Consider the following 26432-nt stretch of genomic DNA (forward strand, 5'->3'; position numbering starts at 1 on the left):
TTTTTACTTAAAACATACCTGCCAACATATCTCTATCTTCCCATTCACCTGAATGGGAAAATATCCCTGCCATGGCCCTGATCCATGGGAGGGTGGGCCCTGTTCTGGTACCAGCAATGAGAGCTCCCCCACCCCCACCCCAGGGGTAAATGGGCAGCAATTCAGCCCTGAAAAAAAAATCCTCCCATTGGTGAGTAGTAGGAGTTGTGCTTTCCTTAATCCAAGAAGGAAGATGTTCCCCTGGTCTCAGCAGGATAATATAAAGCTGTCCTGCACTGAGTTGAACTATTGCTCCATCTAGGTCAGCATTCTCTGCACTGACTGGCTGTGCAAGGTTTCAGGAAACTTCTGCATTCAAAACATGTGCTCCTGCTATAGCCCTTTCCTAATATAGCACCAGCAGACTCAAAAATATCATCTTTCAGCTTGTTTATATTTGAATCTTGGGGCAGAAATGCCATTGATTTTATTTATTTATTTTTTAAACCCTAGTATGACGTAAACTATGCTTGGCAAACAAGACACAGCTATGGCTCTTGACCACATGGAAAAGGTCAGGTTCTGTCACAAGCGTGGGTACAAGTCATAAGGAGAAATGATTACAGAAAGAAAGAACAAGACTTCATTGTTGGCTAAAGTTCATGCAATGTTCCCTGCACTTAGAATGTTGTCCTTCTCAGTTCCTCTCTGGCACTTACCAATAAGTCCCGACATTCTACAATACTGGACAAACAGGCCAGATCAAAACTCATTGCAGCCTGGATTCAGATGAAGATTTTTTAAATATGTTGGCTACTTATAAACTGTTTGCACAGTAGTATTTAACCTTATGGAGAGCTGATTGTCTGTATTGTCTGTCTGTGCAAGAAAGAGAGTGTTATGGTGCCCCCACCCCCAATCTGAATGGGAACCTGGGGAAAGGGTAGCACTTACTCCACTGTGTGGCAGGATGCTACCAATGGTTAGTTGACATCAAGGGTATTGCTGGGTACTTAAATGATCTGGGGCCAGGCCTGCAACACCTCTTTTTGATTATTAAACTCAGTCATATCCACCCCACAAGAATAATTACTTTAAAAAAAAGAAAAGTCTCTAATATTATAATACTGCGCAAGCCACCTTATGACGCAGCAGGAAAATGACTTGATTAACAAGCCAGAGGTTGCCAGTTTGAATCCCCGCTGGTATGTTCCCCAGACTATGGGGAACACCTGTATTGAGCAGCAGCGATATAGGAAAGATGCTGAAAGGCATCATCTCATACTATGGAGGAGATGGCAATGGTAAACTCCTCCTGTATTCTACCAAGACAACCACAGGGCTCTGTGGGCGCCAGGAGTCAACACCGACCTGAAGGCACACTTTACCTTTTATTATAAGACAGCATGTATGAAGGTGAAAGCAGCAGAGAGCTAGGTGAGGCCAGGAGCTCTCTCCCATGCTCTGTACAGGTGCCTCCATGGTTGCATTTCCTTTCTGGAAGAAGCCATGGAGGAAGGAGGTACCAGATGAGATTCAAGGCTCTGAGCAATTCACTGGGGGACTGTGTTCCATGCCCCCCTACCCATGATGCACCTGGTTGACATTCAGACTAAGTTTACCTGATAATATAACTTGGGAGTTACACTGAAGGACTACTTTAATTGCAACAGGACTTCTGCCAAGTCGTTTAGTCAGGAAGCCAGCCATTGACTCTTGGGCAATTGCAGGTGCCCTGCACTGAGAGGCAACCATCCAACTGGTAGGGGCTACTCTCATGACTGGGCTTGCAGGTGGGCGAGAAGGCAGGGTTCAACCTACACTTCCCCCAGACGATAGTGTGCAGCCCCACAAGCCATGTGGGGCTGCACACAACCAGCGCTGCCAGGAGCAGCGTGGGTAAACAGAGGCCAGGACTCGTTATCTGGGTCTCCTCATATCCCACCAGGCATGACTATCACGGTGCCTTGGGGGATTCCCCCATCAGACGGGCACTCTTGGTGCCTGTCTCTGTCTCCTCGGCTCTGTGGCACTGAAGAGAGACATGAGCCCGGCAGCCGGGTTAAGGGAGTGCTTGTTCCCTTAGCCTCCTCTAAAAGCCAGGCTCATGAGTAGGGTTAGGCTGGGTGGGAGTGCTGGGATCTGCGTGGGAACACAAACAGCCTAGCTCAGGGCTGCTCGTGAGAACAGCCTCCTAGTCTGACTCCATTGGTCAGCCATTCTGGGCAGGAAGATCACCTTGATGCTGATCAGGGTTAGCAGAGCTGTCGCATGGTGTGGGTTACACCCCAATTTCCAAGACTGGCTGAAGCAAGAGACAAACAGAAGCAGGACTCAATCAGTCATCCCCTTAAAACTTGTGGGGTGCTAATCAGGCACGAGACTACTTGAGAACTACAGTCAGCTTGCTACTTTCCCCACAAGCAGCACATTATTCAAGGATTTGTTGCACTCGCTATTTATCATAATTTCCTGTATTACTGATGCAGTGTGACATTTCAAACTTCACAAGATAGCAATTTTTTAAAAACAGGATTGAGCACATTAACAGAAAACTGTGTTAGGGATGGATCAGTATGCATAGTCCTATGCTCTGAAGTGGCATTTCTAGCTTGTGCCAAATTCTCCTGCTAAGATAACACAGCATGTTTTGTTATTTTTATTTATTGCAGTGTGATCACAGATAGAAGGAAGTGCTGCTGCTGCAGGCCAAGCTCAAGAGCTACAGGGCTACTGTGAGGACACTAATAATAGCAGAAGTTGCGTGTACATGGCGTGTGAGTGTGTGGGGGTGAGGTCACTGCAAGGAAATGGGGCCCTGGTGTTTCAGTGAGTTCTGGGCTATTGCCTGCAGCTTATTAGCACCTCTATGTATAAAAACGTGTCATTTCAAAATTTGCTTTTACACTTAAATGGTGAGAGGTTTTTTTAAGTTGCTAAATTTAATATATTTACATCTTGTTTTCCCGCTTGAATCCAAAAGTATCCACAACTAGTCCCATGGGAAGGGAAAAATCCAATTAGGAAATTCTAAATTTCAATTTTAAAAAGCACATTTGAGTCACAATGTGAAAATCCCACAACCCTGTAATTCATTTTGGCTGTGTCAGCTCTGATCTGCTAAGCAGAGGGACCAAAAAGAGGGAAAGTGATATTCATGGGACTAGTCAGCCACTGGTTGAGTGGTGGGTGATAATGCTCTAAAAACACTGGCTGACATCCGGACGAAATTATTCCTCAGTAGTCCTACTGAAATTAAGTAGTACCATTGAGTAACTTAGTTTGGATGTCAGCCACTGTACTGATGGCAGGATTCAGCATCCACCCCACCTTTTGTCACTAAATAAACACAGCAGAATAGTAAGATACACAACTCAAAATATGAATCAGAAAAATCATTAAGGTTAAAATCATTATGGGTTAAAATCATTGATCAATAATTGGTAAACTGGGAATGTTATGTAGATGTCACACCATTAGTGTTCCAGTGTGGTGAAGACCAGAGAGAGAGAGAGAGGGGGGGGGGGGTCATTCACACAATCAAAAACTAACTGCTCTATCCAGGTTTGGGAGCTGTGTGTGCTCCCAATTTTTGGTTTTGTGGAAGCAAGGTAGGAGGAAGCAAGGTTGTGTGCAAGCAAGGTAGGAGGAAAACCTGGTAGCTTTTCCTCCTACCTTGCTTCCACACTATCTCTTCTATCCAGGTTTTTTTCTTACCTTGCTTCCACACAACTGAAAATTGGGAGCACACATAGCTCACAAATCTGGGAAGAACACAGGTTTTGATTGTGTAAATGACCTCAGTATGTGCGAGATAGAGTATCCACAAAGCAGTTCTCTTGCATGTTTCTGACGTGAGGAACAGAGATGCTTGAAGTTGGGAAATATTGCCACAAATGGGGAAAGAAATCAACTAGACACTATGGTGAGCAGTATCAAGGTTATGGAATTATTTATTTGGATACATATTAGACAAAAAATAGATGAAAACATTTTTTAATTTGTCCAGCTTCAATTGCTTAGAACTGTATGTATCTGCAGAGAAGAAAATGAAATAAATATGTGTGGCTATATATCCATATTTGATGTTGTAGGAAAAGACTGCTCTGGGCCAAAAACAATTCTCAAGACCTAGATAAGAAAGTTCCAGCTCATTTGGGCTGACACAGTAAAGGGCTAAATCCTTGTTAACATTAATCAGGAAAAAATGATAACCATTAAGGTAGGCATGTCTTCTATCACAATATCCATTTGAGCATCACAAAATGCTTGGCTGAAAAGTAAAAACCACCACCTCGTTAATCCATTTCTGTGATCTGATATATGAAAGTGGGAAATATTTTTTCTGTAAGACATATACAGGTTCTTCACAGTGTGGAAAGTCACACTGCAATGTGAATAATGTTGCCAGGTGCAGTGAGAATCTGAATCTCAAAATGATGATGATCAGCAGTAGAAATCAAAATTAAAAATAATAATAATGGGGAAAACTAGGACTTGTAAACATATCTAAATACACATGATGATGGAAGCTGAAATCATAAGGCGGGGGGCAGCCCAGATTCCTAAGGGACAAAATGGCATTTTTGTCCCTGAAATAGTTCTGTGGTTTAGGGTGACGATAATTCAAGAGGACACTTTCAAGATAGTTGAAGCAAAGGTGCCGCTGAGAGTTAAGCAAATGGAATCCCACTGGAAAAGTGCCATGTTGTACTGAGCAGCTGTGGCCTCACGGTGGCAGAGCGTTTGTGTTTGCGGCTTTCAAAAGGCGCCTGGGATTTTTCAAAACAGCTTTATGAGGAATAGGCTTGACGATTCAACAACAGGTGGACGGATGCATTCTTGCAGGTAGCTACAGGTCCTGGAAGATATGCCCAGGGAGGTAGCACAACTGGCATGGAAATGCTCATTATGAAACTTAGTTGGGACATATGTCTTGTTACTTTCCATAACAATTCCTTGTTTTGAATGAATGAATTGCTTTTCTGTTTCAAATTTGGGAAAGGGATCTACACATTCTATACATCAGGAATAAGTGGATACATAGGAACATAAGAAACTGCCATATACTGAGTCAGACCATTGGTCCATCTAGCTCAGTATTGTCTTCACAGACTTGCAGCGGCTTCTCCAAGGTTGCAGGCAGGAATCTCTCTCAGCCCTATCTTGGAGATGCCAGGGAGGGAACTTGAAACCTTCTGCTCTTCCCAGAGCGGCTTCATCCCCTGAGGGGAATATCTTGCAGTGCTCACACATCAAGTCTCCCATTCATATGCAACCAGGGCAGACCCTGCTTAGCTAAGGGAACAAGTCATGCTTGCTACCACAAGACCAGCTCTCAAGGTAGGACCAACAGGAGCCCCTTAAGGATGGATCATATTGGTATATTTTGATAAAACGTATGGTTGAACATATAAGTGTGCTGCTCCCACAAAAATCTGGGTGAAAATTGTGAGCGAAACTAGGATGGCTGTCAATATGAATGTTTCACCAGGGCTTACAGAAAGGCTACTGCTGAGTTCTACCTAATGGTTCCTGATTATCAGTTTGGAAACAGTCTCTCAGCTTCAACATGTTTTGTTTAGACTTGTCGGTGGTGTGTGTGTGTGTGTGTATATAGAAATTCCATCCTTGGCCTCCTTCTGTACTTCTCTTTTTCTCACAGCAACACTGTGGGAGGAACACACCTGTGTCATGTTCCTCTGTGATCACTGACTTCCTCTTCTCACCTCAGGCAGCAGTACTGCCAGACATATATGATGCCCCTCACACTTACACCGGTTTAAAGTGGTGGAGGATTGGCCATCCTTCGCTCTTGCGAAAAACAAACAAAAAACCCCCCACCAACCTTCGAACTTCAGCCTTTTCCACTTTCCTAGTAGCACTACTAGTGTGGGGGGGAGGGGGACATGGGGAGGAGAGCGGGTCTTCCCATACTGAGTATGAATTTCCCCCTTTGCTAAGCAAGGTCTGCCCTGGTTTGAATTTGGATGGGTGACTACATGTAAGTGCTGTAATATACTCCTCTTAGGGGTAGTGGTGTGGCTGTGGCTTAGGGATAGAGCATCTGCTTTGCATGCAGAAGGTCCCAGGTTCACTCCCTGGCATCTCCAAGTAGGAGGGCTGCTGCCGGTCTGTGTAGACAATATGTGTAGAGAGCTGCTGCCAGTCTGTGTAGACAATACTGAGCTAGATGGACCAATGGTCTGATTCAATACAAGGCAGCTTCCTATGTTTCTATTTAAAACAGCCCATATTCTAACTGCACAAACTGGGGAAGAAGAGAGCAGGAAGCCTTTCCCAGCACTCTGGTGCCATCGGTGCTTCTATTGGGGGCAGGGAAAGAAACACAGCTGGGATTCTTCTTGGCATAGCGAACCACCCCTTTTTGGGTAACAGCATGGGTACACCAGATGAAATCTGCCCTCTTGTCAGCTACCCAGCACATTTTCCCTACTCATGCCCTGCTGGCTACACTAGGAAATGTTACCATGCTACCAGAAGGAGTATTGTTCCAACAAGCAATTCTGAATTATTGTCTATCTATCTATATTATTATTTCTCCTGGGTGTGCCTTAGAATGTGCGTCCTGGCGCCCAGCTGATTGGCTGGGCGGTGGAGGCGCCTGATTGGCTGAGGCGCAGCCAGGAGAATTAGCTATCTGGGCGGCCTGGAGGTGAGACAGCGGCTGCCTGGCTGCGGTGGTGGTGGAGGGCCAGGCCGCGGAGGCGCGGCGGCACTCAGCCCAGCACCCTGGGCCCGACCGGAGACTGGGGCAGAAAGGTGGGGGTGGGTGGGAGGTAGCCGGCCCCAAAGAGCGCACAGATGCTCTGTGCAGGGGTTGGCTAGTTTGCATAAAAGAGCCTAAAGACTTCACTCTGCCATGTGGAGGCCCTTGGCTCTTGTACATTTAAAATAATTCTCACACCGTTGGCAGTTTTGCTCTCACGTGGCCTGCTCTCTGTGAGATCAAAGACCAGGCAGATGTGAGGGACAAGGGGTACAACAGCTCTCATGTGCCAGTAAGAACAAAGCCTAGTAATAAGATCTGATCCCCAGCAACTGAATATTTTTGTTGTTGCTTGTGCAAATGTAAAGAGGAGAGGCATGCCTCAAGCTGATGCTTGGGAGATGTGTGTTTTTAACAATTAAAATTTGGGTAGAGTAAAAACCATAGTGATCCAAATGCTTTTAGACTCGAAATTTCCAGGGGCAATGAGCTTTGATAATCTTTTCTTATGAAGACAACACTCTCAGGTATCTTGCTTTAAGGCAGGGGTAGGCCGCCTAATGGCGCAGGGGGAAATGACTTGACTAGCAAGCCAGAGGTTGCTGGTTCGAATCTCCTCTGGTATGTTTCCCAGACTATGGGAAACACCTATACCAGGCAGCAGCAATATAGGAAGATGCTGAAAGGCATCATCTCATACTGTGCGGGAGGAGGCAATGGTAAACCCTTCCTGTATTCTACCAAACCATGGGCATACCCAGGGGTGTAACTATAATAGGGCAAGGGGAGACAGTTATCTGGGGGCCCCCTGCCTTGGGGGCCCCCCAGAGGCAAGTCACATGACTGACTCCCCCAGCTGCACACCCGCCTGAGCTTCCTTCAGTTGTATTCATCCTCCAAAATTGATGTGAGTGTTAAGACCTGGAGCTACCAGAACAGCATGTCTTTCTCTAGAACCATTAAATGACTTGCATCGTCCACAATTTACTTCATGAGCTGAGCTTCAGTGAGGGGGGCCCCCATTTCAAAATCTTGTCTCTGGGCCCATTCCAACCTTGCTATGCCCCTGGGCGTACCATTAATAAAATAAAGGAAGATGAATGTCTCTTGCCCCACAGTTTCTGAGGGCCCCCCCAAGGGATGGTCGCCCAGGGCCCCGTGCTTCAAGAGGCTCCAAGACCGAGCAGCCTGCCCCTTCTCGCGGTCGTGCTGCTCAGCTCACGCTCTCTGTAGTCAGTGCAGCAGCTCATCTCACTGTTCTGGGGGTGGATCGGGGTGTGTGTGCACCCATGCAAGGTGGACAGTTGCAAGACAACCACAGGAGTTCTGTGGTCGCCAGGAGTTGACACCAACTTGATGACGTACTTTACCTTTACTTAGGCAATCTTAGATCTCCAGCTGTGGCTGGGGTTGATGGGAGGTTGATGGGGGTTGATGGGAGCAACAGCTGGAGCATCAAGATTGTCTACCCCTGCTCTAAGGAATGCTTTCTGAAAAGATCTCAAGGCTTGCCTTTGTCCTTCTGGATTCTCTCTGGCATACCCCAAGCCCCTGCTGTGTGTGTGTGTGTGTGGTTTGAAGCTTATGTGACTGACCATCTTTTCTCCTGCGATGATAAACTCATTCTGCAGTGGGCAAGTGCTCCTTAAGAGAACTGTGGCTTAGTAGTTTACAGGGGAGAAATGAGTCAGTGATTTACAGGGCAAAGTGAGTTTCAGCTAGAAACAATGAACTCCACAGTAATGGTCTGATATATGGCAAAGCAGTTCCTAGAGAAAATTTGAGGATAGGGAATTCCCTGAGTGAAACAGAGGTCCCTTTTAAGGTCCTCTGAGCACTCCTCTTCCTCCCCCCCCCCAGCAATTTTAAAGTGAGAATGAGCCCCTATGAAAACCCCCTCTATGTGTGACCAGGCCCAATCCCTACAGCCTGCTTTCTTGGGCACTGTCCCTGCACCCACCCGCAACTGGCAGTGTTGAGACTATAAATATCCCTTCCAGGATTAGCTTGCCAGCTGATCCCAGAACTCTGGAGGTTGGGAATGAGCCAGATGGAGGGGCCCCAGGGAGACACATCCACCCTATGTTTGCCATCCGTCAGGCTCAGTTGGTGGTCTGGCATCCTGGCTGGTGGACACAGCCACCCAGAGGGCCCAGCCGGTGGTTTGGCACCTTCATTTGTGCACACACAGGATTGGTTTGCTCTTCTTTTATTGACACACTAATGTACTTTGTGGAGTGGCGAGATTTCGACAAGCTGTAGGCAGGTGACTGTGGAGGGGGAGGAGATGGGATTAGCAGTGGAGCCAACAGAGCATATTTTTCAGTAAAGTTCCTCGTGTAAATTGGCTCATACAACAAGCTTTCTGCACCCCCATAAACAGCCTTGAGGATTTAAACCTCTAGACTACTTGATGTGTCCACTTGTCCATGAAGCACAGTGCCTCAAGAGTAGCATCTGCATTAGAACCTCAGGAGAAGACTAGTTGCAAGCCACAGCACATGGGCAATTACCCACAATGCTTCAGAGTGCTAAAGAATTGAGATACACTCCCACAAGTCAAAGCAGCAGTGTGATGACAGCAGGAGCTGAATGGGAGGGGTAGATTACCTTGCCATGGCTAAAGAAGAGGTCTCTTAAGCTGAAGGGTATTGCCTCTTCCCCAACCCCAGTATATAAACAGAGAAGTCTTATAGCTTCTGCTTCATGTTCTGCACAGTCTGGGAAGAAGCTGTGAATGAATCATCGAGGAACAAATATCAGGGGCTGAGGTAGGGGAGCCAAAGCAGGAATTGTCAGTCCAATGAAGTGTTAGTTGGACATGATGGTTCATATAGCACAGTGGGTGTCTGGCAGTCTGAGATGTTTACATCATGCCGGATTTCAGGTGCTTTAGGGCTGGGCAGCTCTTTTTAGTAAGCTTGTTGTAAGCAGAATCAAAGGATTAGACATATTAATGGCTGGAATGGTCAATGCATGGCTGTCATGATTTCCTCAGTTTTAGAACTTTGGGCTGCTAGGATTTAACAAGAAAGCCTGGTGTTTTCTGTAAGTGTTCCAGGCCATTATATTCCCACTAAAATTCTGGGTAATTCAGCCACTGTTGTGTTAGAGATGAACTCCCGCTCTTGCACATAAGACTGTTCTTATTTTCTAAGAGAGGGAGTGTTTGTGTGTGTGTGTGTGTGGGGGGGGCGATTTCTGTAAGTTCTCCAGAGTTAAGTGATGGGCATAACTCCTGAATTTGGAACTAATTGTAGTTTGTCCTATATCTTGATTGGGCTGAGCTCCAAAAGCATGTGGCTTGGTGTGGGAGAAAGGGGACTGAAGGGACTTGGAAAGGATTCTGAAAAGATAGGTGGGGCAGGGCTCTTGGAATGAGTGGCGATTCAGTGGGGGTCTGCCCCATAAAAGAAAGGGTAGTGCATAGAACAGGGATAGGAGAACATGAATTTGACAGCAAATTTCATCTCCTTGTTCTTCTTCTCCCAGCGGTAAATGGCCAAAACCAGCAGCCGCCCACCCGCCTTGCGACCCATCACCAGGAAGCTGCCACTCAGGTCGTCAAGCTGGGGGCAAGGGCAGGCGCCTGCGTTCTTCATATGTAAGACCAGCTTCTTGGTGTCCTTGCGCTTCAGTGGCCCCACTTTCAGCAGCTTTTTCTTCTTCTGACTGGCCACCAAACGCCTCTCCCCATTCTCTTTCTTGACCTCCTTGATGCGCATTTTTACCACTGTTAGGGGAGAGAGAGAAAATCAGTAATGGGTTGTGTGAGGTGCTTGCAGGCTAGAGAGTGAAATCAAAGGACAGGATGGGGATATGGACTCATCAGTGCAAGGGAGGGGATTCCTGCAAGTTTTCCAGAGCTAAGTGAGCTTTAGGATGGGCTCATGGGAACATCTGGAACTTAATGGAGTTTGTTGTCTAGAACAGGGATTCTCAGCGTTGGGTCCCGAGATGTTATTGGACGTCAGCTCCCATAACCCCCAACCAAAGGCCACTGGGGCTGGGGATTGTGGGAGTTGAAGTCCAATAACATCTGGGGACCCAACGTTGAGAATCCCTGGTGTAGAAGAAAGGATCTTGGTGGGGGATGGGCTCCAAAAGTATGTGGCTTGTTGTGGGTCTCTCTTCTGGAAGAGGAGGAGGCTGGTTTGAATAACTTGGGAGGCACTTGACTAGTCCCTATAGAAAACATGGAGGATAAGAGAACATAAGAACAGCCCTGCTGGATCAGGCCCAAGGCCTATCTAGTTCAGCATCCTGTTTCATACAGTGGCCCACCAGATGCCTCAGAGAAGCCCACAAGCAGGGGGTGAGGGTTTCCCCTCTCTCCTGCTGTTGCTCCTCTGCAATTGGTATTTAGGGACATCTTGCCTCTGAGGCTGGAGGTGGCCTATAGCCACCAGACTAGTAGCCATTGATAGACCTGTCCTCTGTGAATTTATCTAAGCCCCTTTTAATGCCATCCAAGCTAGTGACTATCACCACATCCTGTGGCAGAGAATTCCATAGATTAATTATGTGCTGTATGAAAAAATACTTCATTTTGTGAGTTCTAAATTTCCTAAACTGAAGGTTACTAGGACCCCTGGTCCTAGTATTGTGAGAGACGGGGAGAAAATTTTTTCTCTCTCTACTCTTTCTTCTCGATGCATAATTTTATACACCTTTATCATGTCTCCCTGATGTCACCTCTTTTCCAAACTGAAAAGCCCCAGATGCTGTAGCCTTGCCTCATAACGAAGGTGCTCCAAGCCCCTGGTTATCTTGGTTGTTCTCTTCTGCATCTTTCCCAGTTCTACAATGTTCTTCTTAAGATATGGTGACCAGAACTGTACATAGTACTCCAAATGAGGCTGCACCATAGATTTGTATAAGGGCATTACACTTTTTATGAGCTGTCCACTATGATCCCAAGATCTCTCTCCCGGTCAGCGACTGACAGATCAGACCCCCATCATTGTATGTGTGAAGTTGGGGTGTTGTTGGGGTTTTTTTTGCCCCAATATGCATCACTTAACACTTGCTATCATTGAACCGCATTTTGTCCCCCACTCACCTGGTTTGGAGAGATCCTTTTAGAGTTCCCCACAATCTGTTTTGGATTTCACTACCCTAAATAGTTTAGTGTCATCTGCAAATTTGGCTGCTTCGCTAGTCACCCCAACTTCTAGATCATTTATGAACAAGTTAAAGAGCACTGGTCCCAGTACAGATCCCTGGGGGAACCCTCTTCTTACTTCCCTCCATTAAGATAACTGTCCATTTATTCCTACCCTCTGCTTCCTGTCCTTCAACCTGTCAGCAATCCACATATGATCCTGTCCCCTTACCCCATGACTACTATGTTTACTCAAGAGCCTTTGGTGGAACTTTGTCAAAAGCTTTTTGGAAGTCCAAGTATACTATGTCAACCGGATCATCTTTATCCACATGCCTATTGACACTCTCAAAGAACTCCAAAAGGTTAGGGAGGCAAGACTTGCCCTTGCAGAAGCCATGCTGGTTCTCCTTCAGCTAGGCCTGTTTTCTACACGTTTAACAATTTTGTCCTTAAGCAGGCTTTCCATCAATTTACCCAGCACAGAAGGTAAGCTAACCATCCTGTAGTTCCAGATCCTCCCCGGATCCCTTTTTGAAATGAGAGTTACATTAGCTACTTTCCAGTCCTCTAATACAGAGCCTGATTGTTGAGACAAGTTACATATTTTTGCTAGGAGACCAGCAATTTCACATTTGAGTTCCTTCAGAACTCTTGGGTGGATGACATCTGGCCATGGCAATTTTTAATTTTTAGCTTTCCAAGAAACTTTAGAACATCTTGTTGCCTCAAATTGGCCCAGTTCTTTAGACTCCAAGCCTGAGAAGCTTAGTTCTGGAGCAGGTATATGGTCAGTATCCTCCGCCGTGAAGACAGATGCAAAGAACTCATTCAGATTCTCTGCAATCTTCTTTTCCTCCTTAATAATCCCTTTCATGCCCTCATCATCTAAGGGTCCAACCATGTCCCTGGCAGGTTTTCTACTTCTGATATATTTGAAGTTTTTGTTATTTCCCTTGACATTTCTAGCTATATGTTCCTCAAACTCTCTTTTTGCATCCCTTATTGTCTCCTTTGCCAGAGTCTATGTTCCTTGTTCTCTTCCTTTTGGCAAGGCTTCCATTTTCTGAAGGAAGTCTTCTTCCCTTTTATAGCTTCCCTGACTCTACTTGTTAGCCATGCTGGTGTCCTCCTGAACCTGGTGGTACCTTTCCTCCTTCTTGGTATACATTCCAACTGAGCTTCTATTATTGTGGCTTTAAATAAGTTCCATGCTTTTCAGAGTGATTTGATCTTCCTGACTTTCCCTTTCAGCTTCCTTTTTACCAGTCTTCTTGTTTTTGAGAAGTTTCCTCTTCTGAAGTCCAGTGCATCTGTGTTAGAGTTCCTTGGCAATGCTCTGCTTGCATATAAACTGAATTGGATCACACTATGGTCACTGCTCCTCAATGGTTCTGCAACTCTGATATCTCACACCAGGTTCTGGGCACCACTCAGGATTAAATCCAAGTCATCTTCTCTCTGGTTGGTTCCACAACCAACTCTTCTAAGGCACAGTCATTTAGCACATCCAGAAATTTGGCCTCTCTGTCAATCACACCTGAATTTGCCCAGTCTATGTGAGGGTAATTGAAGTCACCCGTTATTACAGCTCTATCTCTTTTTGACACCTCTCTCATTTGCTTCTCTAACTCCAGGTCACTCTCAGTGTTTTGATCTGGACGGCGATAGCACGTCTCTAGCAACACATTTCCTTTCAGTCCTCGTATTGTCATTCATAATTATTTTGTGTGGGACTATGGTTCTCCTAGGTTTTCTACGTTGTTGGACTCTATCCCTTCTTTAATGTACAGCGCTATCTACCCCCAATCCACCCCTCCCTGTCCTTTCTGTAGAGTTTGTATACAGAGATAACAATGTCCCACTGGTTCTCACCATACCACCAGGTTTCCGTTATATCCACTATATCTCTGTTTTCATTAGCATTGGCATGTGTTTCTGTCTGCTCTACTCCTGATTGGTTCTACTCAATCTCCTTCTGGTTTATCTGAAAGGTTTGCACCCTCTCATCTTAGAGGATTTTGCTTGCCGAACCAAATACCACCCAGTTCCTGTTGGCAACCCCCCAGGCATCATTTTAAAAGCTGCTCTGTGACCATTTTGATTTTGAGGAAGAGCATATATAGAGTTTGCCAGACCGACACAGCATAGGCCCCTGTCTACTCCCCCACTCTCTGATTGAATGGGAGGTGACATGATTCATCCCTTCTCCACTCTCTATTAATTTAGCCTTGTATGTGTGTTGGGGCTTGGCCTTGTGCCACAATAGTTGTTAATCAGCTCTGAACACATTTGTCATCTATAAAGCCCACCACAGGCTCATTGGAGAAAGTATCTGCAGCAACTGTGCCGGTCACTCAAGTTTTCTCATTGCCCCCTCAGAAGTGAGGGGCAGGAGCAAAAAGTGGACAAGCTTGTACTCAGCCCCACAGGTATCACGGAGAAATGTGACTGTGAGTTGGGGAGCAGATAGGTTAGTTACAACTGGAAACAATTTTTTTGATCACAGCAGCATGTTTTGCAGCCATTGCAATCACAGGAATCACAACAGATGTATCCATGTGCCATTGGACTCACACCTAGGTTTTTCCATCCAAGATAGGTTCTAAAGATGTTTTGGGACAGATGATGTGCAGGAGAAACATCCTGGGGGAACTGGCCCTCAGGGTCACATGAGAGATGCATCAACAGGAGGGTGCTTTCCAGACTCGACCCTACAACGAGGCCAGGTCGTATCTTGGAAGTGGGCTTCCACACTTCCTGCATCCTGACACCACAGTCCCTACGTGGACAGCAGGGTGCCATTCACATTTCCAATGCCTTGTTGCGAATTTAATTGCTGTGATATAGAGCAAGGACGTTGTATATCCGGCATGAAAAAGTTGCAGGGGTTTTTTTTTTGGTTGTTAGTTGCTGTGAGACTGCTCCCCCTGCTGTTTATGTGCCGAATGCGACTTGCCCAAATGGAGGCATTTTGCTGCTGTTCCAGCAGCTAGTCTGGAAAGCGCCAAGGTGAGGAAAAACCATGCTTGGTCCTGGGAAATGGCAACATGGGGTCTATTCTGGTGCAACCTGCCATCAGCAAGTGTGGTATGTGATAGAGAGAAGGACCAAGCATTGATTACTAACTGCTTTCTGAATAGGTTGAACTTGTGCATGTTTTGTTATTTTAAAACAAATATTTTGGCATTTTTATCTTGTCTTTTGACTTTCAAAAGGGTACCCCAAGGCGACTTACAAAAACCGAAATCAGCATAATACAATAAAAATAAATAAAATAATTGAATTTTTAAAAATTGAATTTTAAAAAATAGCAGGAAATTAAAAAAAATCAGCAAAGCGAGAAGCTCAATTCAACTTGAACACTTAGAAAAACAAAAATGTCATAACCAGACACCAAGAAATCTCAGAACAGCCTCAAGGGGTAGAGGGTCCCATAATCTGGGAACTGCGTCTGAAAAGACTGTCACACGTCCCGCACCAAATGGACTTCTGAATACAGGAAAAATGCACCATAGCTTCTGATGATGAACAAAGCAGGCAGGCAGATTTGTCCGGGGAGATGTGGATCTTTAAATAGACTGGTTCCAAACTGTTAATATAATATCCCACATGTTAATCTGAGACCAGAAATGCTTTACATTTTTGGAGCTAGATTGAAATCTGAAGCAAAAGGAGATGTCTGAGGATGTAAGCTGTACTGTTTTGTTTTCAGTGTTTAAACCAAATGTGTGTCTTGATCCAGGGGCATAGCTAGGAAAGAGGTGGCATGTGTTCACCTCTCTCCCTGCCTCTTCCCTAGCTAAACCTCTGGCGACCCCTCAGAGTAAGGGAGATAATGAAGAAAATAGAGAGGGTTGTAGCTGGGGGACCCTCAGGAGATGGGGGCCCGGGTTCTCTGAACCCTTCCACTCAATTACAGCTACACTCCTGCTTTGATCACCTGAGAACATCATGACTGAAGCCCACAACTTCTCAAAGTGCAACTGCATCACGCCCTCCAGATGTATTTCCAGTTTCTCTAACTTTAATTGTACCTGATTCCTCTCACTGTTGCTTTGAAGGGAGGGTTTACAAATATGAATACGATGAATATTTATATACTGCTTTTCAACAAGAGTTCCAATGGCTCCCTGCCCCCAAAGGGCTCACAGTCTTAAAAAAGAAACATAAGATAGACACCAGCAACAGCCACTAGAGGGATGCTGTGCTGAGGATGGATAGTTGCTCTCTCCCTCCTAAACAAGGAGAATCACCACTTTCAAAAGGTGCCTCTTTGCTCAGCAGGGGATAGCTCAGTTATCAGGGTTTCCCTTCACAGGTCCTGGAATCTGTCAGGTTGCTATTAGGGCCCTAAATAGGGAGGTCTAAGTCAAGAGATATGACATCCTCTGCTACCTTTGCCAACTCATTTCAAATTTTACTATTTGCGCAGGATGACCACTCTAAGTATCACACTGGCCTCTCTTCCTTCCAGGAGTGTACATATAGGAACAGTTTCATGATTATTTATTTAAACATGCATATTTAACCTTTCCACTACAGTTTTCAGGATGGTGGGCAAACTCCAATTACAGCAATGCAGAACTTCAACAAAACAATTAAACCAAAAATAACAGAAATGCAGATACAAATCCAGCTAGAACAGCATCAGATATTTTGATAGAACAGTTTCAGCAATGGGGCTGAGTTCCTGTGGTATCTAGTTATTTGACCCAAGGCTACCCTAACCCTAACTCTCTGGGAATAGAATTCCTCAGCCATAGCATCATCACCAAAAAGGCCCCATCCCCTAAGTTTTGAAGGCAGGAGAGCATAGAGAAGGGCCTCGGAAGAAGATTTGAATTAGCAGGGGAGAAGGCAGTTTAGATCTCATTGTTCCAGACTGTTTTAAGTTTTATAGAGCAAAACTAGCAGGTTGAACTGAAAACAAACTGGGAGCAATTGAATATTTGATTAAAGATGGTGGGATTAAAGGGTACCTTGAATGGAAATGGGACTGGAGAATTTGTGACACATTCCCAATAGTGTTTCATGGAGCTCCACTCTCAGATGAACCCCAAAGAGACTTTCAAATCTCTTCTGTTTTGAATGACTTACCAAAGTCACTGGAACACATCTGCTCCATTATGCCATCTGCTTTGTGCTCCATCTCGCATTGGGTGCAGATCTTTGATACTGTAAGGTAGAGGGAGAGCGAGTGAGTGTGTGAGTGTCCACTGGATGTCAGTGACGTCTTTAACCATTCTTGTCGGTGTCATTTGGGGAAGCTCCATGCAGCATCCTAGTTCTGTGTTCGTGGGCAGCCCATTTTGAATGATGATGGCTATTCCAAACCCCAATTCATAGGCTTCATCATGAGCTGCCTGCCACTAAGCATGAACAGTATCCTGAACCAACAGAAAGTTTTGGAGTTCAGTTTGTCCAAACAAGATGCCAGCAATCTCTGTCAAAAAGGCTTCTGAACATCTGAATGAGGCTGGATTTTAGGAGGAAATGTTTCTATATCCACGTCACAATTTTCCCATTATTTAGATAGCTATCCTTGCCCCCCATTAAATACAAATTGTACTGTATTTTTGTTAAACGTTGTGTACATTAGAGGGTGGATTAGACTAGAAGGGATTAGGAAAATCAAGGTGTGTTGTATTTGTGTGTGCTGTACAGCAAACCCATCAGTAAAGGGCCTAGATAGACAGACTCTAAGATGAGGACAGAACATGATTTGAGCTGGCTGAGATGATCTGAGTTGGTTGAGCCTCAACCATGGGTTAAATGTTGCAATGATGAGGCCAGAGAGGTAGTGAAAAGGGAGGGACACTCCCTTCCTCCGAGTTCTGACTAGTGGGAGCAGCTGATTAGGAAGCTGCCTTATACCAAGTCAGATCACTGGACCCTCTAGCTCAGTATTGTCTACACTGATTGGCAGAGGCTCTCCAAGGTTTCAAGCAGGAGTCTCTCCCAGCCCTATCTGGAGATGCCAGGGATTGAACCTGGGGCATTCTGCATGCAAATAGATGCTCTACTGCTGAGCAGCTTACAGCAGACAGGGCTCACATGTAGTCACCCATCCACATGCAAACCAAGGTGAACCCTGCTTAGCAGAGGGGACAATCCATGCTTGGTACCGCAAGACCAGCTCTCCAACTAATTAGAATTAGTCTGGGTTGATTAAGTGGTCCTGGGGAACTTTTAGAATTTATTTGGGCAGTCTGGGGGAATGCATTAGGGCTTCAGTCAGTGCGTGGTAGAATATATCATGCCTATCCAGTCTGGAGGCATGCATTGATCTTTAACTGGTGGATAAGCCACATACTTCCCATGAGAAAAAAGTAAAAAGCAGGAGGCAGACAGACCTTGGGGATAGGCAGATGCAAAGGAGGGCAGCAGAAGGCCAGCATCCTTTACCTTCAGTTAGTTGTATAGAAAAGAGAATTTCAGCAGAGCTAACTTTGATCATGCCTGCATGTCATACGCTGCTAACATCCCCTCTTTTATACCAGTATTAAAGGCAGAAGCACTCTGGCTTCCTTTGTCTCTGGGAAAGAAAGAGAAAGAGAAAGAAAGTGTGTGTGTGTACACACAATCACACAAACACTATTGATCCCAGTGACACACATGCAGTTTTCTCTACCTTTTGGGCTTCCCCAAGCACCTGCTCCACAGGTGAGCATGCGGAGATCCTCACATGCTCACAGCCTTGCCACTGCATGTGGGGATCTGTAGGCTGGGTCAGTAATCTAACAATGGCATCAGACAAGGAATAGAACAGGGCATCTCTTCTAAAGCTCTCCTAAAGCCATGCACCAGGAAACACAGTTGAAACAAGTTAGCAGCTGTTCCTGGACATCTCAGTTCAACTTGAGATGATAGCAGGCAGTGTTCCCTTGAAGGCGTGTGCACGCTCACAAGTTTTTGGATGTCCGCTCAGTTAATTTTAGATCCTGCTCAGCTTGAATCAGGAAGGCCTTGCTCTGAATGCATGTGCGCATACACTGCTTGGATACTGCCACTCAGCCCCAGAACATTCTGCACACAGATGAGAGAAAATATAGAGAACACTGAGAGCAGGGCACCATCAACCCACAGCCATGCAATGTAGATCAGTGAGATACATTCTACCCAATTTTCATCTGGTGGAGGATGATCCACCTGCCTGAGGCTCTTCTGCTACTTTGAAATGTCATACACCACTTCTGGGTGTCCTGCCTCCCCATTCCCAGCTTCAGTTTGAAGATCAAGCCATTAGGGCTTTCTTGGAACTGGACAGAAGACTGTATAAGAGGGCAGTTTTGTGTAACATGCTGGAAGCAGCCGCTGGGCAGGAACCAGTAGCGTGCTTGGAGCTTGCTAGACTTTGGATTCCAAAGTCTGTACTGACTGGCACTATCTGTACTGCTCCTGGTTCCCTGCCTGCACATTTGTAAATAAACCAATTTTCTCAGACATACCATAAATCTTTGATGCTGACTCCTCCAAGGAAACTGATCCTGTAAAGGCTGCTCTGAATTTCTCACTGTCTGGAGAGCAAAATAATATCCTCTGCCTCTGAGGACACTGTTAAGGAGTTGAAGTGGAGTCTGCTGCAAACCCATGCATGGGAAATGGTGCTTAACCCAGAATGGAATTATTGAATGGGTGATCAAGAATGTCTCCCAGTCAGAGGTGCTCTTACCCCTGGACTTCCAGGCCAAAGTCCAGGGGCTCCACAGCCCCTGCCCCCCCCAATCCTCTTTAGTCAGTCCTGGGTGGTGTGGTCGCCTGACCGAGCATGATGATCCTTAATTTTCATGGGGGGGGGCTCCAAAGGCCTTTAGGTCCAGGCTCCAAAATTACCTAGGTGCACCTCTGCTCTCCGTATTTACAAAACAAGATCCTCACATACTTTAATCATGGTGAGATACAGGGGCGGAGCCACCATTGGGCCCAGCGGCCCCAGACACACACCCTGCGTCTGACATCAGACGTGGGGGTGCTGGTTTAGCCCCAGAGTGGGGCCACGCATCCCCGTTTGGGAGTTGGATGGCCAACGCTGCGTTCGCAGCTCGGCCAAAAGTGGCTCTCCCTGGCCTTTAAGGCAGGGAAGAGTTTCTCTTGGCTGCGCTGCAAATGCCTTGCCAGCCTGGCCCTAACTCCCAAACGGAGCCATGCAGCTCAGTTCGGGAGCCAGACCACACACCCCGCGTCTGACGTCTGATGCGGGGGCGTGGCTAGCCCCATGTCTGATATCAGACGTGGGGGGCAGGGTGAGCAGGGCCACGTCTGGCTCTGCCACTTGTGAGATACCCCAATTCACTGAATGGACCATCTCTTTGAAATGCCCGATTGTTCTCTGTGTGTGAACACTGTCTCCTGCTGGTGGTTGTGCCAAACCATTTGTTAATGACTTCACGTAGGTTGTGTGTGTGTGTGTGTGTGTGTGTGTGTGTGTGTAAGGGGCCAGGTACTTGTTCTACTACCTTATCCTTTTAAACCTGTAACCTCTTTCCAATACTCCAGATTATTACTATTTTATTTCATTTATTTAAAATATTTATTGATAGAAAATATTTCTATACCGCCCAAAACTTCTGGGCGGTTTAGGTGGAGGGACTGTAGAAACTCAGTGCCCGAGCACATGTTTTGCATGCAGAAGGTCCCAGGTTCAGACCCCGACATCTCCAAGCAGGACTAGGAAAGACCCTTGCCTGAAACCCTGGGGAGTTACTGCCAGTCAACACAGAAGACAATACTGTGCTAGATGGACCCATGCTCTGACTTAGGATCCTGGGTCATATGTTCTTAGTGTCCTATTTGTGTTTACTGATTTGAAATTTTGGACAGAGACTACCCCAATGGTTGGATAGCTGATTGGAAAAGTGTGGGATATTCTGAGAATACGTGGTAAAAAAGGCAGTGCCTGTGGAATGAACTGGCCATTCTTCACACAGTAGGCTTTACTGTGAGTTTTCTGCAAGGCTTACTGCGAACTCAAAGTTGTTCCAAAGAACTGACTCACAAAGTGGATTTTTTTTTAACCCTGATATAAATTGGGCTGCACATTTATGCACAAAACTCAAATCTTGTGTGAAGTGCTCTCTGATAGCTTTCAGGGGCTTTGGGGTAAATCTGCCCGATATATGAACTCACACCCTCCATTCTGGAGATGTGAGCTAAAGGGCTTTAAAATCCCTGTGTGAAACATGCCCTGGAGAAATGGTCAGAGAGATGTGTCTCTCTACATCTCAGAGATGTGTCTCTCTACATCCCAGAAATGGGGGGCAGGGGGGATTTCCCCATACTTAATTTTAGTGGTGGAAAAGTGTCCATATCTAAGATTTCATTGGCTGACAGCCAGACCAGCATTGCACACATGCAGCTGTATGACTTCCAAACTACCACTGTGCCGTCACTTGAGTGGGGGTGGGGGAAGGGGCAACTCTCCCCAATCTTCCCTTCCTTCTGAAGTTCACTGTGTGTCATCAAAATATGTCACTGAGAGTCATGTGACCTTCAGGGACATATTTTGGTAATGCACAGTGGGCTTCAGAGGGAATGGAAGACTGGCAAAAGTGGCCCCTTTCCCGGTTCAAGCAACAGTGCAGGGGAAGTCTTGAACTTGCACAGCTGCATGTGTGCAATGCTAGTCTGAATGTCTTCTTTCAGCATTGTTTCATAAAATTCATTAGTAGCAATGTATGGATGCCAATGCAATATTAGGCAAGTCCAGCCATTTCAAAGTGATGATTAATGTTTTTCAGGTGAGTATACCTAGGAAGTGTGTGAAAAGTACATATGTTTTACTGATTTTTTAAGTATTCCAATTTAAAAAATCTTTCCACATAAAGATTTGAATCTGTTTCAGTATAACAATTAAACCACATGAAGTAACTTTATTGATCTTCCCCAACATCAAAAATGTCATATCAACTACATGGATCCTTGAAATTTTTTTGGAATACTGTGTGGGAAATCAATGTGGTGGAGGTGATTTTTAAAATTGTATACATAGGTCAAATAGCATGATTAGATCATCTATTTAGCACATCAAAAGAATCTATATAATCTTTTAAAAGAAAAAACTAATGCAAATTTTATGCAAATGAGGGGTTTTTTCCCATGGAAATTTTTTCTGAGTTTTCTCCAGTTCAACATTTTCCAGGAAACCCACATCTCTGGGAGATACTGCTACTGATGTCAAGTCACTGGGCACAGCCCCTTTTGAAGAAAGTATCCCATAACATTCAGACAGCTGGCTTACAACACAGTATGGCAGCACACAAGTAACCAGAAAGAGCATACCAAATCAATCTAGGCTGATAGTTATAATACAATATCACTACAGTGGAATCTGGGAAAAGATGCCAAGCAGTGAGTAAATGAATGAGTGAGAGTGAGAGAATAGCATGGGTATTGTGAGATTCGAAGAGAATGTGATTGGAAGGCTACTTTCTACTCTAATTTTCTAACTATGACGGAGGAGTTTCCCAAGGGCTCAGGTACGATGTCTCATAGGAAGCCTCAGCAAAAATGGCCTGATCATGGAACATGAAGAGATAGCAAAGATGACACTGATACGGAGTTGGGAAGTCACTTGCTGCCCAGATCAGGATTGGGCTGCTTGGGTAAGTAATGCACATGGAGTAAACTCCAAGCCTGCTAGCCGACTGGCCTTTATAGGTTCTCGACCATGTCCTCTGTAGCCTGGAAAGCCCTTATACATTTTACAATACCCACACAGCAGCAGAATATTCAACAGGAATCTAAGCAGCAGAGAGGAGGAGAGGGAGGACATGAGCCTAATCTGAAAGGTGCATGTCCCCTGGCTGCAGGGATCATGGTCTAATGGGAACAGGAGTGTGTGTGTGGCAGGGGGTGGCGGCGGCAGCGGAACCAAAGGCCATAGGGATGGTACTGCCGAGGAACAAGGAACAATCTCCGCACACAGGCCCTCTTTCCTCCTCCCGCTCCACAGTGGTTACCTGGTGGCTGAGTAGCCTGGCTGTTTCCAAACTGCACAGTGATGCACAGGTCATTGTCAAAGGGGAATTTGTTGCAGTTGAGCATGTCAGGCCAGGGGAAGCCATAGGATTCCATGACGGGTGCGCAGGAGTCGCGCACCACCTCGCAGAGCGAGCGGCACGGATAGATGGGCCGGTCCAGGCAGACAGGTGCAAAGAGAGAGCAGAGGAAGACTTGTGTGTCTGAATGGCACCTCTTGGCCAGCAGGGGCACCCAGCTGCTGGCTTGCTGCTTGACCTCAGGCATCGACTCGTGCTCCAGCAGGTTAGGGAGGCGCATGCGCTTGTAGCCCACGTTGTGGCAGAGCTGCAGGTCCGCCGGGATGTCCACGCACTGGGGCTGCTTGGTGTAGAAGCGTCCGTGCTGGAAGTTGTCTGACTGCCAGCTGTAGTAGTCGTACTCCTGACTCATGGCCAGTGCCCAGCCCTGCACCAGAACCAGCAGCATGATGGTGCCCAGGGCATTCCACGGGCAGGGTGACCTCATGACTCACAGGCACCACTCCCTCCCCTCTGCTCCTCCTCACCAGGCAGCACGTGGGGCTGGGTGGCCACAGGGGCCAGTGGGAGCCACGCCGAATGGACACCGCCCTGGCCCTGCCGAGTCCAGCAGCCAGCAGGTGTGTCTGTGCCTAGGGAAGCATCCGTTCTCCCCCGGGTTGCTGGTCTGCATCTGGCACTATCCGTGGGATGGAGTGAGCTGCAGCTAGATTAAGTTGAAGTCTCTGCTCTGGGCTGTTTAGCACCACCCTCTCTAGGCTTTCAAAGCAGCCCCTTGGGGGGAGCCAGCAGCCAATCTCCAACAGACACGCTCCCCCCTCCCAAGGCTGAGTTGGGAGCCGGCCATGAGAATGTCCCCACCTCTCATTCTGGGCCGCTCCTCCTGCCCACTCTTTCCTTCTCCCCCTCCTCTCTCTCTCTCTCTCTCTCTCTCTCTCCTTCTTTCCCCTGGTTTCTTCCAGCCTTACACTCCTGGCTTGATCTCATCCCCTGCACACACAGAAAGCAGGGCTCAGCTGGCATTTCTATGAAGCAGTCTGCTTTGAGCGGCCAGTTTAAGAAGGGGTGCAGTTTGCCTGCCTCCAGGCTCCATATCTGGAGTGCTGTGAAAAATAAGCTCCAGACCAAAGCAGGTTGTGTGCGTGCTGTCTGACTTTTTTTTGCGGGGGCTTCAGGTGCAATAATATCTCTGGCCAGGACTGATAAGCCCATTTGCAAAACCTGTCCACTGATTCCAGTAGACTCTGTAATGTGAAGAGAATGTCTAATTCACTAGATAAATACTGAAATAATCACCTGGATTCTCACTTTATAATGTGAGGATTACACAGGATTTGGTGGGGGGACCCACAATCCTTTTTGTAAACATTGCTTGAATTGGGCAAATATCAGAGAGAGGAATTTTGAATTTGCATCTGGGAACTTGTGAAATGATGGAAGTTCCATTTTTGTAGGTAGGAAACAAGGTAGTAGTGTGGAGTGATCAGAACAGGAATCCATTAGGATTTATCCATTAGGATAAAAGGAATAAAATGAGGTTTGGTGAACCTGAAGAGGGATGCCAACAGAGAGACATTTGGGGAGGGCGTTGGATGGAGGCACAGAGATCGGAGGGGATGCTAGAGACCATTTGCTGCAGCCTAGATCCCAAGAGTCTAGAAATGGCTGGGCCTATCCGGCAGGTCATACAAGGGAAAGGGCTGAGGTAGTGGTAGTCACATGTCCAGAATGGGCTGTCCTGGCCAGGATGTAGGGAAAGTGTCATCCTGGTCACAAAATGTCCAGGAATTTGAGTGGGAAGATTGTTTAAATGAATTTTACCATCTTTCCCTGTTGCTTTTCTCCAAGCAATGTCGTGATGTGGTGTGTCAGTGTTTAAAAGCCCCATATTCTTACCTTTTGTCTGGCAACAGTGTTGCAGTTGGCTCTCTCTCTCTCTATGGCAAAACTGAAGAAAGTGGGGAGGGGGACTTCCAAAGGTGTTGATGAATTGTTCATAAAGAGTTTATTCAGTATTGCCTGATACATTGTGAGTGTGTGACGTTCTTCAGAGGCAACTTTAAAAATTAAGATTAATCAGAGTCTCTTCTGCTTACTTATCTTTTCTCATATCTCTCTGGGGATAATACTCCACACCAACAGGAATATCTGTAAAGGAAATGCCTTTCCATCACTTCTGGATAATCACTAGAGTTAGCAAGGGTTTTCTGAAGGCAGCTGCAGCAGGAGACAAAAAGTACAGAAGGAAAATATTAAAACATTCCAAGCCCAACTTTATTTAAACAATGGTTATTTTATAAACTGTTATTAAACTGGTTTCTTTCATTTCTCATGTGCCCAATATTTGATTGTGTTTACTGAGATGAATAACCCTCTCCTGTGCAAAGAATGCTCTAGGGAAAACGTATAAAAGCAGCCGCTAAGCTCCACAGTCATACACACTTTCAATCCCAGTCAAAAAAGTTGGGTTTTAACATTTGCAATCCCTCTTTTGACGGCTGTGTCCAGGAATTCTCTCTGATGAATGTGACAGCCCCCTAGGCCATGAGGATTCTTCTTGTGGCCAGTTTGGAGACACAATGATAAAACGGAGGGAGATTAAGAGCTCAGATTTGTTCACCTTAGCTTGCAAGGTGAGCTGACTCTCCCACCTCCTCTCTATGAGCATATCAGGTAGACTCAGATTTTTCTTTCTTGGATAGAAGGTGGTCTAAGACCAAAAGCAGGCAATGGGAACCAGAGATTGAAAGAGAAACACAGGAGCTGAAAGGTTCAGAGCTGGATGTTAGAGGATCACCCCGTAATGAATGCCATAAATATAACTGGTGGTGCCATGGAGACTCATAACGTGGTAAGAAGAGTGGAAATAGGATGAGGTCCCAAAAGCTTAATCAGAAAGGGTCTATACCATCAGTGATTCCAAAATGGTGGGATGAGAAAGGGACTGTTGGATTACGGAGACTGTTCAGCAATGAGCAGCTACAGGAGAGGAGAGCTGGTCTTGTTGGTCTTGTGGTAGCAAGCATGATTTGTCCCCTTAGCTAAGCAGGGTCCATCATCCTGGTTGCATATGAATGGGAGACTACAAGTGTGAGCACTGTAAGATATTCCCCTCAGGGGTTGGAGCCGCTCTGGGAAGAGCAGAAGGTTCCAAGTTCCCTCCAAGATAGGGCTGAGAGAGATTCCTGCCTGAAACCTTGGAGAAGCCACTGCCAGTCTGTGTAGACAATACTGAGCTAGATGGACCTATGGTCTGACTCACTATATGGCAGCTTCCTATGTTCCTTCCTATGAGCCGTAGAGGACAACGTGTCCTGTCCAATGCACACACTTAATATGAACTGCATACTTAGTACCCGTGGCCACTGCTATCTGGTCAAGGAGGCACCTTTCAAGTGGTGCTGTTATATTTAGTCAGGAGAGAGCAACTGTCCCTATAATATAGCCCCAGATCAGCATCCCTCCAGTGGCTGTTGCTGATGTCACCTTTGTGTTTTGTTCTTCAGATTGTGAACCAGAGAGCCATCTGGCTCACAATCATCATGGGGACAGAGAACCATCCGCTGTTTTCTTTTGCCATGTACTGAGAACTTTTTCTGAGAACTTTTTTGTTGAAAAG

The 26432-nt window shown here is 46.1% G+C and overlaps 2 protein-coding genes across 12 annotated transcripts in view; one reads left to right on the forward strand and one right to left on the reverse strand.

The window, feature by feature from the left end:
* The window catches only part of ZFYVE27 (zinc finger FYVE-type containing 27), a 22783-nt gene extending 18731 nt beyond the window's left edge, over positions 1-4052 (forward strand). For 9 of the 11 annotated variants that reach the window (XR_008318915.1, XM_053306350.1, XM_053306349.1 and 6 more), the window contains one exon: positions 2652-4052. Coding sequence is in view for 9 of the 11 variants with exons in the window: in XM_053306350.1 (XP_053162325.1) it covers positions 2652-2718 (67 nt within the window). In the remaining 2 variants the exon portion in view is untranslated. Of the gene's footprint in view, positions 1-492 lie in introns of all 11 variants that reach the window. The other 2 variants (XR_008318914.1, XM_053306358.1) reach the window with 1 other exon arrangement.
* SFRP5 (secreted frizzled related protein 5) lies at positions 3906-23689 on the reverse strand. Its single transcript, XM_053306361.1, has 3 exons — positions 22775-23689; positions 16914-16991; positions 3906-10442 (listed from the first exon to the last, which is right to left on the reverse strand). The coding sequence occupies exons 1-3, from the start codon at positions 23298-23300 to the stop codon at positions 10099-10101; spliced, it is 948 nt and encodes a 315-aa protein (XP_053162336.1). The 5' UTR covers positions 23301-23689; the 3' UTR covers positions 3906-10098.
* Positions 23690-26432: the final 2743 nt, after the last annotated feature.

The sequence above is a fragment of the Hemicordylus capensis genome, chromosome 3 (genome assembly GCF_027244095.1).
Source record: "Hemicordylus capensis ecotype Gifberg chromosome 3, rHemCap1.1.pri, whole genome shotgun sequence".
Lineage (NCBI taxonomy): Eukaryota > Metazoa > Chordata > Lepidosauria > Squamata > Cordylidae > Hemicordylus > Hemicordylus capensis.